The sequence below is a fragment of the Dysidea avara genome, chromosome 15 (genome assembly GCF_963678975.1).
Source record: "Dysidea avara chromosome 15, odDysAvar1.4, whole genome shotgun sequence".
Classification (NCBI taxonomy): domain Eukaryota; kingdom Metazoa; phylum Porifera; class Demospongiae; order Dictyoceratida; family Dysideidae; genus Dysidea; species Dysidea avara.
The window spans coordinates 9,187,362-9,199,764 of NC_089286.1; the positions used below are offsets into that span (position 1 = coordinate 9,187,362).

The 12,403-nt window shown below is 38.1% G+C and overlaps 1 protein-coding gene across 1 annotated transcript; it reads right to left on the reverse strand.

Moving 5' to 3' along the window:
- Positions 1–864: 864 nt before the first annotated feature.
- On the reverse strand, positions 865–12,042 carry LOC136245665 (uncharacterized). Its single transcript, XM_066037158.1, has 2 exons — positions 11,951–12,042; positions 865–4,965 (listed from the first exon to the last, which is right to left on the reverse strand). The coding sequence occupies exon 2, from the start codon at positions 4,954–4,956 to the stop codon at positions 1,045–1,047; it is 3,912 nt and encodes a 1,303-aa protein (XP_065893230.1). The 5' UTR covers positions 4,957–4,965; positions 11,951–12,042; the 3' UTR covers positions 865–1,044.
- Positions 12,043–12,403: the final 361 nt, after the last annotated feature.

Consider the following 12,403-nt stretch of genomic DNA (forward strand, 5'->3'; position numbering starts at 1 on the left):
TTTATATAATTGAAGATGACGAATTAACTGGTCATTGTGTATCTGGGAGACTGATATATATGATATTATAATCATACAGCAAACATCAGGGGTATAGGGAGAGGGTTTCAAGGGGTTCAGGACCCCCCTCCCCCTGTAAATTTAGACTTCTGAGTTTACAGGAGGACCCTAACACACCATTTAGTGTGGCAGGACAAAATGAGTGAGTAATAGTGTGTGGCACAGCACAATTGATAAAGCTTGCATTCATCTCTCAGGGAAGGACGTATAGAGGTAACATGAGCCCTTTTGAAACTTGTTTAAAAGATCTATATACTCTAATAGAGCAATCAGGTATACACTCAAAAAGAGCGGTCATGTATATTCTACTAGAACATGCATGTAAATATTTATATGTTATATAAGGAACTTCATTCTAGCATTAAATGCAAAACCGAGCATAACCTTATACTGCTATAGCTTTGGTATGCAGTGTTTAAAGATATAGAACTCCAGTAATTTATCACTTGGGCATGCAAAATGAATCCATACTATGCATTTTTGTAGTTATAATGTTTTGATTGTAAGTCATTCCATTTGTATCAGTGGATTCATGCATGGTTCCTATACCAGTGAGATAACACTTGCAGGTGTCTATGCGTCTCTGTGTTATGCTGTCTAGATCTGTTTCCACTAGCTTCATCCCAGGGGCACTTATATGCATTGTCATTAATGTACTTTTTAAAATATAATTTGTGGAGTTTTGATTCATTAAAGTATTGAAAAAGTCTCTCTGCCCCCAGCTTCTGGTAACTTAATACTGCTGTCGGAACCCCCCTTCAGAAAATCCCGGCCACGCCTCTGAACGTATACACACAACTGTAATGCTGTACAACACAAAACACAAAATCTCAAGAAATACACCATGTTATAATTACACCCAATGATATAATAAAATACAATATTATAATTACATAATTGTGTCAAACAGCAAAATACAGAACGTATATAAATATTACCTACAGAATACAGAACTTGTAATGGGTACAGAAAAATTGTAGCAGGTCATATCTGCTCAAGAAATGATTCTTGAAATCTCACATACGGGGAATTACCATCTGATTCATTATAGCTTTGTCCACTGTAACTAGTGAAATCAGTTTCAACACTATTTGTCGATGGCAAAAAGTTGTTTCCTTTGTTACAATATTTGGTTACCCTCACCCAAAACAGTTTAGTCAGCCAGATATTCCACTGTGTGTGTTTGGTAGCATCATAAACATGGTAAACAATCACCACCAAGAACAAAATAAAACCCACATAACCAAGAACTGTAACTGCTATGTTGACTTCTTCAAAGCCATTCTCACTAGGGTAAAGGTACAAGGTAACTGCAGCTAGCAGTAGGAAAATACCCATGAAGATTAGGTCAATAGCATCTACCAGTTTGTCCTTAAAAGGATGGACATATGCTTGTAGTAAAGCAAAGAACCCAACAACAGCAATACTTGATAGTAGTAATGCTTCTCTGGATGAGAAGATGACAGCTTCCATGGCTGACAGGTATAGTAACACTAACGCACGTAACCCAAACCAGAATCGATATTTGTGTTTGTATGGTGCTAGAAAGCAATCCAACATTGGAAAGAAATAACTTAGTCTTTTTGATCTTAAAACTAGACGTGGAAAGATGAAACAGATGACAAATGGTAGTATGAAGAACAGCAAAAACAAAAATGCTATCACAAACAGAACTATGTGAACTCCAGTTAAATATTTCACATTTGGATCAGGTAGCCAAACATGAATGGAGTCACCAGTTGATGATGAAACTTCGTCAAATGAAAAAACACTGACTGTTGTACGAAGGATTTTTAAATAGGAGAGCAAAATTAGAGTAGCCAGAATAGGAATTGCAGAACGAAACGACAAGCTTCTGCTGCGAATATAATGTTTACCCGCATAGATGATGATTACCATCAACAACCACAGGTATATTGGAAACACAAACTGCAGTCCTGTTTTAGCAAGCTGAGACATCCCATCATAAAAACATATCTCAATTCCTAAATCCAGATTTATTAGTGAAATAAACATGCGCAAAAATGAATACTTTGAAATTTCTGTGTTAAAGAAAAGTTTTTCATTTATGCTCATCATATTACAAAAGAATATCAGTCCATTGATCAATCCAAGAGCAACTGTTAATTTCAGTAGGAACAATAGAAATATTAGTACCAGCCCCAGAACAACATACAGCAGTATTGTAATCAACCAAATGTTATTACACTTCTTACAAGTGTCAGAACCAAACACTCTACTGAAGTCATCAACACATCCACCACATGCTCGTCCTGAATGATGAATGGTACACAGTACATCAGCTTCACTGACGTCAAATGATAACAATTGATCATGACAATAAGTTGGTAAACATATTTTAACAAATTCCAAGTCGCCATCATATACTGATAACCAAGATTGTTCACTAAGACGTGTTATGTTACCAGTAGAAGCATCACATTGGAATTTACCTTGAAGTTCTTTAGTGCCAAAGAAATCATCACAAACACATCCAAATGTATCAGAGCCAATTTGATGCAATTGAAATCCTATAGAGCACTTGTCAAAGTTAAAAATTATTTTTGAACTGAGTTGTCTTTCAGATAATGACATTTCTAGTGTTCCATTGTTAGGAATTGTCTGATTTTTTACATACACTGTAAACTCTACATATGCACAAGTGTTATTAACAATAGTGAATGGTCTGGTGTACTGGCGTTCAGCCAATGCTAACAGTCTATCTAACCGATCAGTGTGGTAAACTTCACTTAACAGCTGATCAGCAAAACCCACTGATCCGACCACATCTAGTGCTATGATGGAAAGATTAAACAATCTTCCCGGAACTACATGTTGGCTGGTATACACCGACTGATCACTAAAGCAGGAAGTAGCATTATAATGTAAGTATTCATCACACAAGCATGGTAAATGTGCCAGTATGAGCAAGTGTTTATCGGTGGTATCAACTGGATAGAAATTAAAGATACTGCGATATACAGACTGTCGTCTCCCATTAATTACAGGGGCTCGTCGACCTAACACAATTTGAGTGAGAGTGTCAGGATACCATGAACAGACGTAAAACACATCAGCATAGATGGATTGTAAAGAAGAAGATGATATAGCAGAATTATTAAAAAAAGAAATGTTCACATTAAGTTGACCAACATCTTTGAGTTCAAATATGGTAGCACCAGATCCAATGAACTGGATTGGACAAATATCCTCGGATTCGATATTAGTGTTTGGAAAGTAAACATCAATAGCTCCTGCTGCTTTTGTACCAAAGTTGTGTTGAAATAATATCACAGTTCCAGTATGAATATACAGGACTGTATCAAGTAGCTGAAATCCTCCCCCATATGTTCCTTTATTGTACTCAAATATTGCATGTCCTGATATCATCAACCCAGAATCACGCCCATAAAACACTGATGGTTGGTTACCAGTAAAACTACATCCCTGACTACAGTTGATAAAGGCACGACAATTGTCAAATGAAAACACTCCTGTGACAAATGTATTTGAGGTTATATCAAGTTCACTTCCTTGCGAAAGTACATTATTAGTTGCGTTCACATTTATAAAGTAGAACTGGATTCCACCACTGACTTCAGACTGAAGGGATACACGAAATTGATGTTGCTTTGCATATACTGCTGATCCTACATCAGCTTCATTACTTATAAAACTGCACTCCTTAATTGTTACAGCAATTGTTACAAAATCAGGTGAAATCTTTTCGACATATAAGGAAGCACCCATATTGCCTCCTATCTGCATAAATGTACAACGTACCAGTGTAAGCAGTCTTGTCTCTGTGGATGTGACAACAGGTAATACTGGTGTAGTAATCCCATCTCGAACTATCAAATACAAATACACAATTCCTCCTCTTCGATGTAAACTGTACAGATCATTTTCAAACATTGATGATGACATTCGATTGTTGTCTAGAAACGTACAATTCTCAAAGCTGGTGTTACCCGATATACTGTATAGTACTGTAACAGCTACTGTGGCTGAGTAAGAACCATTGTTGTTGTGAAATATTGTATTGGTTATAGTTGTAGTAACACTAGATATGTTCCTAATATAATAAATAGAAATGCAGCCAGCTCCAGCAATTGGAACACGATCACGATAGTAAGCAGTGGAAACCAAGTCTGAAACTCTTTGGAGTTGTGATTGAGGAATAATATTGACGTTGTTTTCAAAATGACTGTCATCTATGCTCACGGTTGTATCTTTGCTGGACGTTGAATTTACAAAAATCATTAATATTCCACTACCAGAACAAGTTGAATCAGCTTCTTCACTACTATAATCATAATTCACACACTGAGGGTCATTGCTAAAAGTGGTATTCACAATCTGGATATGAGACAATTGTATAGTTCCCCAAGTATTCCAAACAAGAATACCATAGCCTAAGTTATCAAACATAGTCAAGTTATTAATGGTTATATCACTGGAGTCAGAAAACGTTAAAACAAATCTTGATCCATTTCCGAAGTAAGCATAGGGTACTATGCCTTGAAAATTTTGACTGACGGAATCCCTGAACACTCCTCCACATCCCTTCATTGTTATATTACTAATCTTAATATTAGTAGTGTTCATGAAGACAATGTTAAAGCCACTACCATTACATTCAATCACTACATCACTACCAGTTATTGTTACTCCATTCTTATCTGATAGTTCACATGATTGTTGTGTGAAGTGATAATGACCAGGTGACAGGTGGATGTCTATTGTGGTGTTAGTTGATAGACAAGTACACAAGAAATAGTCCAACTTTCCTGAACAATTTCCTTGTCTTATATCATCAACTGGTGTAACTGTGATACCACCAACAGTAGCAATGGCAATAAGAAAGTGTAACAATGTTTGCATACAAGTTGTCATATCTTTAACCTAAAGGGTTCATGAACACTGTTAAAATGTGCATGGCAGCTCATAACAGGGAGATATTAAAGACCAGATCTGTAAAACCCCAATTTTTTTGAACATAAACAACTATAATCTACCATATAGTAAAAAACTTTGGCGAATTTGGCAAATAGCATTACAATTGCCAAGGTTTTATCCGCCAACTATATTTAGCAATCACGTGAGCAGATTAGTCATGTTGAAAGGATGGGTATTGAAGTATCATGACAGGTATCATGGATATTTTTGCAAGCGTTCCCTTAGATTGTCACCAGGTTTATTGTCCCACAAGTGTTCACGAAAATCTAAACATTGCTCTTGACATTACAAGAACCAGTGAACGATACTTACACTTGTACGCTAACTACCACTCGAATGAAACACTGCTATGCGCAAATGCAAACAAATAAAAGACTTGCTAATTAAGGGGTGTGGCAGTCATTTCTATTGTGAGTCATCATCCCTCAATGCGAGGGATAAAGACTCGCAATCAAAACAGCTGCCACACTCCTTATTTGGCTAGTTGTTAATCACTTGTACTCACGTGTAGTGATGTTGCATTCAAGCAATACGTACAGTACATGGTAGCTAAAAATTTCAGGTGAAGGGCCATTTGCTAAAGTTTTTCTTCATCAATTTTGCAATAGTGGGTCTTCCTTTACTACCAAAGTTTTTTACTATATGGTACTTATCCAAGTGTATGTTCTAGTGAAGTTTCATCCTCATATCCCAAGAACTTTATATCGTAGTCCTACAAAGTAGCAACAACAGAAAGATAAATTTGAAAAGCAAACAAATCACAGATGCTTACTAAAGCAGTTGTAACTTACAAATACATAAAGTTGAGACTTGCAGTATCGTGTTAAACATGAATAGGAAAATCCATTGCCAAGTATTTTTTTTCCTCGTGAGTACAAAGATGAAATCAGTGAAGAAAGGTCAATCGCATATTATTGCTTCTACATGACATAAACACTCATAACTTAATGTTTCCAATGATGCACTGCAACAAAACCCCCACCTCCTCTTGCGTAGGCAAATAAGATGATATCCAGTTTTTTTACCGTTAGACTGTTTCTTCACAAAGAACAATATGTAAGTATTTTATATTATAAACTTAGGCTTGCATGATTGTTGGGTTCTTGCAGATTCAGTCACGTATCCTTAAAATAACTATTACATGTACAATGACTATACCATGTTAAAATGTAGACAGAGGTAGGGCATGACCCCAACTATATTATTAGATAACATGTGACATACTCTATTGAGCACATAACTACTCTAATAGAACATTCACCCTTGCATGTTTTGAGTTCAGTGTGTCAACACAGTGAAAATACCACTGGTAAAAGTAGTATTAGTGCATCACTATTCCTTAAGGTGGCAGTCACCTGGTCTTCCAGTCTGAAGTGTGTATTTTCATAGCTCCACTTTGAACTCATCTAACCATGTACAGTCAAACTTCTCTAATCTGTCACCAGAATCCTCTCTACTCCGACCAAAATATCATTTACCAACACTTTTGTATAAAAAAAAACAACCTCTGTAATCTGACCATGAAAATTAGCATAGGAATGTTATAAGAATCGGTGTACCACCTGGTGTTGAGTTCTTGGGCATACAGTCAAACCTTTCTAATCCGACGCTCAATAGGAGTCATAAATTTTGCTGGATTAAGGAGGTTGTTGGATTATAAAGTCACCTCTGTAATCCGACATGTTACAATATCTAGAATTATGTTGGATTAAGCCGTAAATTACAGGTAAAACAAATCACACAAGGTTTTTAGCATGAATTAATTTTAGAATTTGCAAGTATTACAGCCTTTTCTATTACTGTCAACCAATTAAATACTTAAAAATTATTTTCTGTGATTGTTTTTAATGCCACTATTATTCTCTGTCGGATTACAAAGGTCGAAAACGGTATATTTCCAAGTCTAGGGAATTAAACTTTGTGTTGAATTACGGAGTACAGAGGTGCGGTGGCTTGCTGAGAGTTGAAATTATGAGGTTGATTCTAGGAGTATCTAATGCATTCTTGTGGCAAAATGTATGGTTTCACTTTTTAAAGGCTTCATAAACCACCAATTACAGGTGACTGCCACCTTAATGCTTTTGGGTTTCAGTTGTTGTAAATTAAGGGCTAGACCCAGGTTGATCGGCGAATCCTTGGTCTAGAGTCTCAGTCATGAGGACCGAGACTGGAGGACAGGCTAACGATATCATAAATGTGCGGTACAGTGAGCATACACGAGGCAGAAGTGTGAAGTAGTTTTTCTTGCCTCTCCTCTCCCAGGAAATGTTTCAAATTGTGTGGCCAAGACAGCCAGTGTGCCACACCATTAGTATATTGACAGAAAGGAAACAGCTTTTTCACACATGCATAGCTCCATGCTCCAAAGCACACCATTTTTGGATTACAGCTGTCAGGTAGGCCACAGAGCACTCGCAACAGTTATTTGTGAGATATAGGAATTCAAAGTTTTGATTTAATTTCTTTGTTTTTTCTTCTTATGCTGTAGGGGGGCTTATGGGGACCTCAATTAATTTTTGCACACTTTGCAAAAATTGTTATAAAATGTAAACGTGTAAGTCAATTGTCTTGATCAAATAAAGAGCATATAAAGTGTGAATTCACATAATGAATATTCATGAAGTTATGAGCATTTATTTACGTAAAAAAGACCAAACTTCTGTCACGGCTACAGGGTAAACCGAGTATGGGAATAACTGAAAATTTTGTGTAGATAGGCTGATCATTGTAGCAGTGCCTTTTGGTAGTTTGAATAGCAATAGAATAACAGCTACAAAGTTACAAAACAAAAATCAAACAAGTATAAAATTGCAGGATTGAGATACTCAAATGTCGAAAAAAACCTATCAGAGTTCGAACCATGGACCTCCATACCTAACACCAGCATCCTTAACCACTGAACCACTGTGGTCTTGGCTGATAATAATTTCTGCTTTATAAATGAAAATTCTAGTTAAATTTACTTATAAATAAATGTTTGTAATTTCATAAATCTGCCAACAGAAGTACTAGATTGTTCTGGAACATTTTTTGTATGTTCTATTAGAAGTCCTAAAAAATATGTGCACTCTATTAGAATATTACAATAATAAATCATGCGATACAATTCATAAAATACACTTATAAGTCTGTCTTCAATAATCATCATTGGTAGAAGAAGAAATGTGAGTAAAAACAAACCAGCCGCACCATTCTTTACAGTTTGGCTGTTTTTGTGTGGATTGTACTTAGGCAAAATACACAGTGTTGGGTTCGTATCTCCATGTCTGTTGAGGTCATGTGCACAATTTGGGAAGACTGCTTGTGGTAACGAGCAGTCGCATACTCTACATATAGGTATTAGGGTGTTGTTGTAATGCACAATTGTTACCAGTTTAAAAAAAAAAAAAAACTTTTAAGGACTAGTATTTTAGGGTGTTTTTTCCACACAACTTAACTGAAACCAGACCAAGCAAGTGTTTCACCATCCTTGTTTCATGCACTTTGCAACAACAGCAACCATTGAGCAAGAACTACAATACCTAGAGAAAGAAGTACACAGTGAGCGGGCCGCACTGATTACAAAGGTTATGGTGAAGTTTGTCACACATATATATATATCTGTGTGTATGTGTGTGCGTGTGTGTATGTGTGTGCGTGTGTGTGTATGTGTGTGCGTGTGTGTGTGTGTGTGCGTGTGTGTGTGTGTATGTGTGTGCGTGTGTGTGTATGTGTGTGCGTGTGTGTGTGTATGTGTGTGTGCGTGTGTGTGTGTATGTGTGTGCGTGTGTGTGTGTGCGCGTGTGTGTGTGTGTGTGTGTGTGTGTGTGTGTATGTGTGTGCGTGTGTGTGTGTGTATGTGTGTGCGTGTGTGTGTGTGTGTGTACCCTGCATTGGCAGTAGATCAACACCCCCTACCAAAACCTGAAAATCTTTTTGCTTCACCAGCAGAAGGCCAGAAATTTACTGAGGTGTACTTGGAGCAAGGTGGAATTGGACCAGGACTCTAGATAAAGTCATAAATTAACATAAGGGGCTTTAACATTATAGTGGCTTTTGCTCCTGCTATAATCCAACAAGCCAGGGATGCAATATTGCCCATATACTGTGCTATGGGCTAACAGACAAAGATTATAATTATTTGAAGTTATCTCCAGTACGACGTTAGGTTAATAACTACTTAGGCTACATAAGATTTTGTAGAGCAGCTGGGACACACAGAGGGGCAGTACATTTCTCCAGGAAAGATGACTGTTATGTAACCAATAGCATTTCTGGGTCTCCTCAATTACTATAAGAAATTCATACCCAGACAGTTGCTCCCATTGAATGAGCCCTGGAGGTCAACTAAGTGATATGACAAACAGAGTTCTCCCCAGCAAAATAAAGTACAGCGATAAAATTGTTAATTTGCTACCAACATCAAAGTAAATTAGTTTTTCACATTCTTTTTACTACATCAAAGGAATTTTGAACAAAGTAGAGCAGTGCTGCATCTTTAGGGAAGACACTGGACTTAGCTTTAATCAGGCCAAATACTGGCTAACTTCAACATCTGTTTTAGCCTACTATGATCCTAGCTTACCATTGTGGTTGATGATGCTTCTGTCTATGGAATCAGGACAGCCACATTTTTCATGGATCAGAATGCCATTTGGATCAGAATGCCATTTCTCTAAAACACTGGTCAACAGCAAGTGAGCAGAACTATGCACACTTGGAAGCTATTGCCAGGGACCTTGAACTAAGTAAGCACAGTACTGTTACATAGATGGCCCTCTGAAAAACCACGTTTTATTGCCTTCTTGTAACTGCAGAGAACTCTATCTCCATGGAAAATTATGTGGAATAGAGTAATTGTACTATGGAAGTTTTGAACAATTGTCTTACAGGAGGTTCATTACACCTACAAAGCCTTCAAAGTCTATTAAGATGTTACTTTTCGCAATTAAAAATTTTAATACAAATTCTTTCCAATGGCACTTATTTCATATTATATGTCAAGAGAATGGGAACATACCACCTACAGCCCCTTGGTCCACCACACCCTGGTAAAGGCTGCATGTATACAATGATTGATAATAAATTCAGAGAGTATGGTACAACTTCTATCAACATAGGGGTTGGTCAGGCCTGTAAAACAACTAATCAATTTGACGTGGCCTGAAGTAGATAAACCACTACTCCCTTTGCAAAAAGTAAGGGTCTGGTGAAATACACGTAAAAGGGATTCAATTAGACAGTGCATGTAACTGCCCGTTACGTCAGATGATTCCCTTCAATTCGAACAAAAGCATTGTGTTGCCAAGGCAGTTTCTGTGTGAATGTCATTGGCACGCATTAATTGGCTACCGCTGAATCTGGGCAGTAGAAATGATTTACATCTCATTCAAACTATCCCGGGTTAGCCACAGAGTTTTCAACTTGGGTTGGCACTTGTTCACACTACTGCATCTGACACGAGCTTGACAGTGCGAGTGCCAAATAATAATTAGCTAAACAATCGCATGAGCTTTTGATTATTTAGGCGTTTTATAAAAAGGTACTAGAATTGTAGCAAGGAAGCGTGGAACCAGCTGAAATATGTCGTATAACTTTATAGCCGCCACATTTAAGCTAGTGGGTGCTCCTTTCACCAGGAATATTGATGTGTTGTTCGAGCGTAACTGCCACAAAGTCTACCAGAACTACGGTACGTTGTAGCCATTTTTGATGAACAGTTTTAGACCTCGGTTTTAGGGGAATATACTCTCTGTGTAGCTAACAGAAGCAAGTTATATTGTTGGCCAGCTCGGAATTCGTTCATACTGTATCCTATCCCGGACCAACCCATGTTAGCCCACCTCTCCTTGTCGTGCCATGCTGGACCCAGTTTGGCATGGCTCGATTGGTTCACACTGCAATTTGTTTCGAGCCATGCTGTGCTCTACCCGGGTTAGAAGGTAGTATGAATGGGGTGTTAGTATCTCAAGGGGGTGACAAACAGACATTCGCTGTAGGTCAATCTGCGACCGCAGTCTATCATTGCTAAGTCATTGGTCCAAGATTGAAAAAGGCTCTTAGTCACAGGCGAAAGTGAAATTTCGACAGGTCAACTTTGACCGTGGTCGCAGATCTACCTACAACGTGTACCCCTTGTAACTGTATTTCATGAAAGGCAGAGATGCCAACCTCTTAACAATTTTAGGAGTGAGACCTCAAATACTACCAGCAATGTGGACTAGACTCAAGTGCAACTCCAGGGTTTTTGGTAGTGAAGACCAAAAAAAAAGGTCGCTGCATGCTCAAAGTACACAGGGCTAGTAGATCAAGCGTGAGAACTAAGCTGAAAGAGTGAGAAACAGAGGGTTAGGCGTGAGATTCATTACTAGCCAAAGAGTGAGACTCACGCCTAATTTGGCATGTCTGTTAAACAATTTCCGAAAGGGGCGGGAGGCGCCAAACTAGCCAGACATTATATTATTATTATTATTATCAATTTTTCCAAAGATGGGTAACACAAAAGGCAATACTGCCTGTACAAGGTGATCCCCAACACAGAACATACATTCACATGTACAATTACACACAAACAAATACAAAAGGAACATGAACTACTTAATAATTACAAAATTAATAAACCTAATTACAAAAAAAATATTCTCTGTGCCCTAACCTTACACATCAGAGTCCCCGAGCCAACCACCATAAACCATCACCAAAAGGGCGGAAACCTTATGCACTTGACCGTATGAGCTCGATATTGATCACGTGGTTTGATGATGACATTGATGGCCGGGGCACATCTGGATAGGTTCAGCTATTCACGAGGTTACGTATACCTGTGACCATACCCTCCGGCTTAGTCTGTCGTATGGGGTGTCTACTGTCATAATAAAACAGCCCAAGAAGAAGGGGTGCTGACAATTATGTGCAGTAACCACTTTATAAGTACAATGTATACATAACATACCTTTGCAATACGAATAAAACCGTTTATCTCCCTCGATAGTGACCTCGAGTAACTTGTGACAATTCGTCTTTCTCTGGTGGGTCTTTCTTGAAAAAAAAGCGCCTGCGCTTAGTCTCTGACTGACTTGCGTATATTATCTATGCTTGCAGCTATGCTCTCCATTACTTCTTATTCACAGCAGCGTAGGCGATTCTAGGGGGGGCTGAATAATGGGAGAAGTTGCAGTATAGATTGGCATTGCAGGGGCGGATCCAGGAGCTAGCAAGGGGAAGGGCACAAACAGGCTAAGTTATTATTATTACTGATCAAGTCTACCAGTTGGGCACTGGAGGGTTTGTACAGAAGGCAGAGCCTGTACGAGGTGCTTCAAGTTGTAAGTGGTTGGGGAGAGCCGGATTCTCTAGTACAGTGCTGCATTTTTGAAGCAGCAAATGATCACTTTTTAGTAGTGTC

What these genes read in the sequence shown, in the direction of transcription:
- LOC136245665 (XM_066037158.1), bottom strand. Translation starts at nt 4,956, where the DNA reads ATGACAACTTGTATGCAAACATTGTTACACTTTCTTATTGCCATTGCT.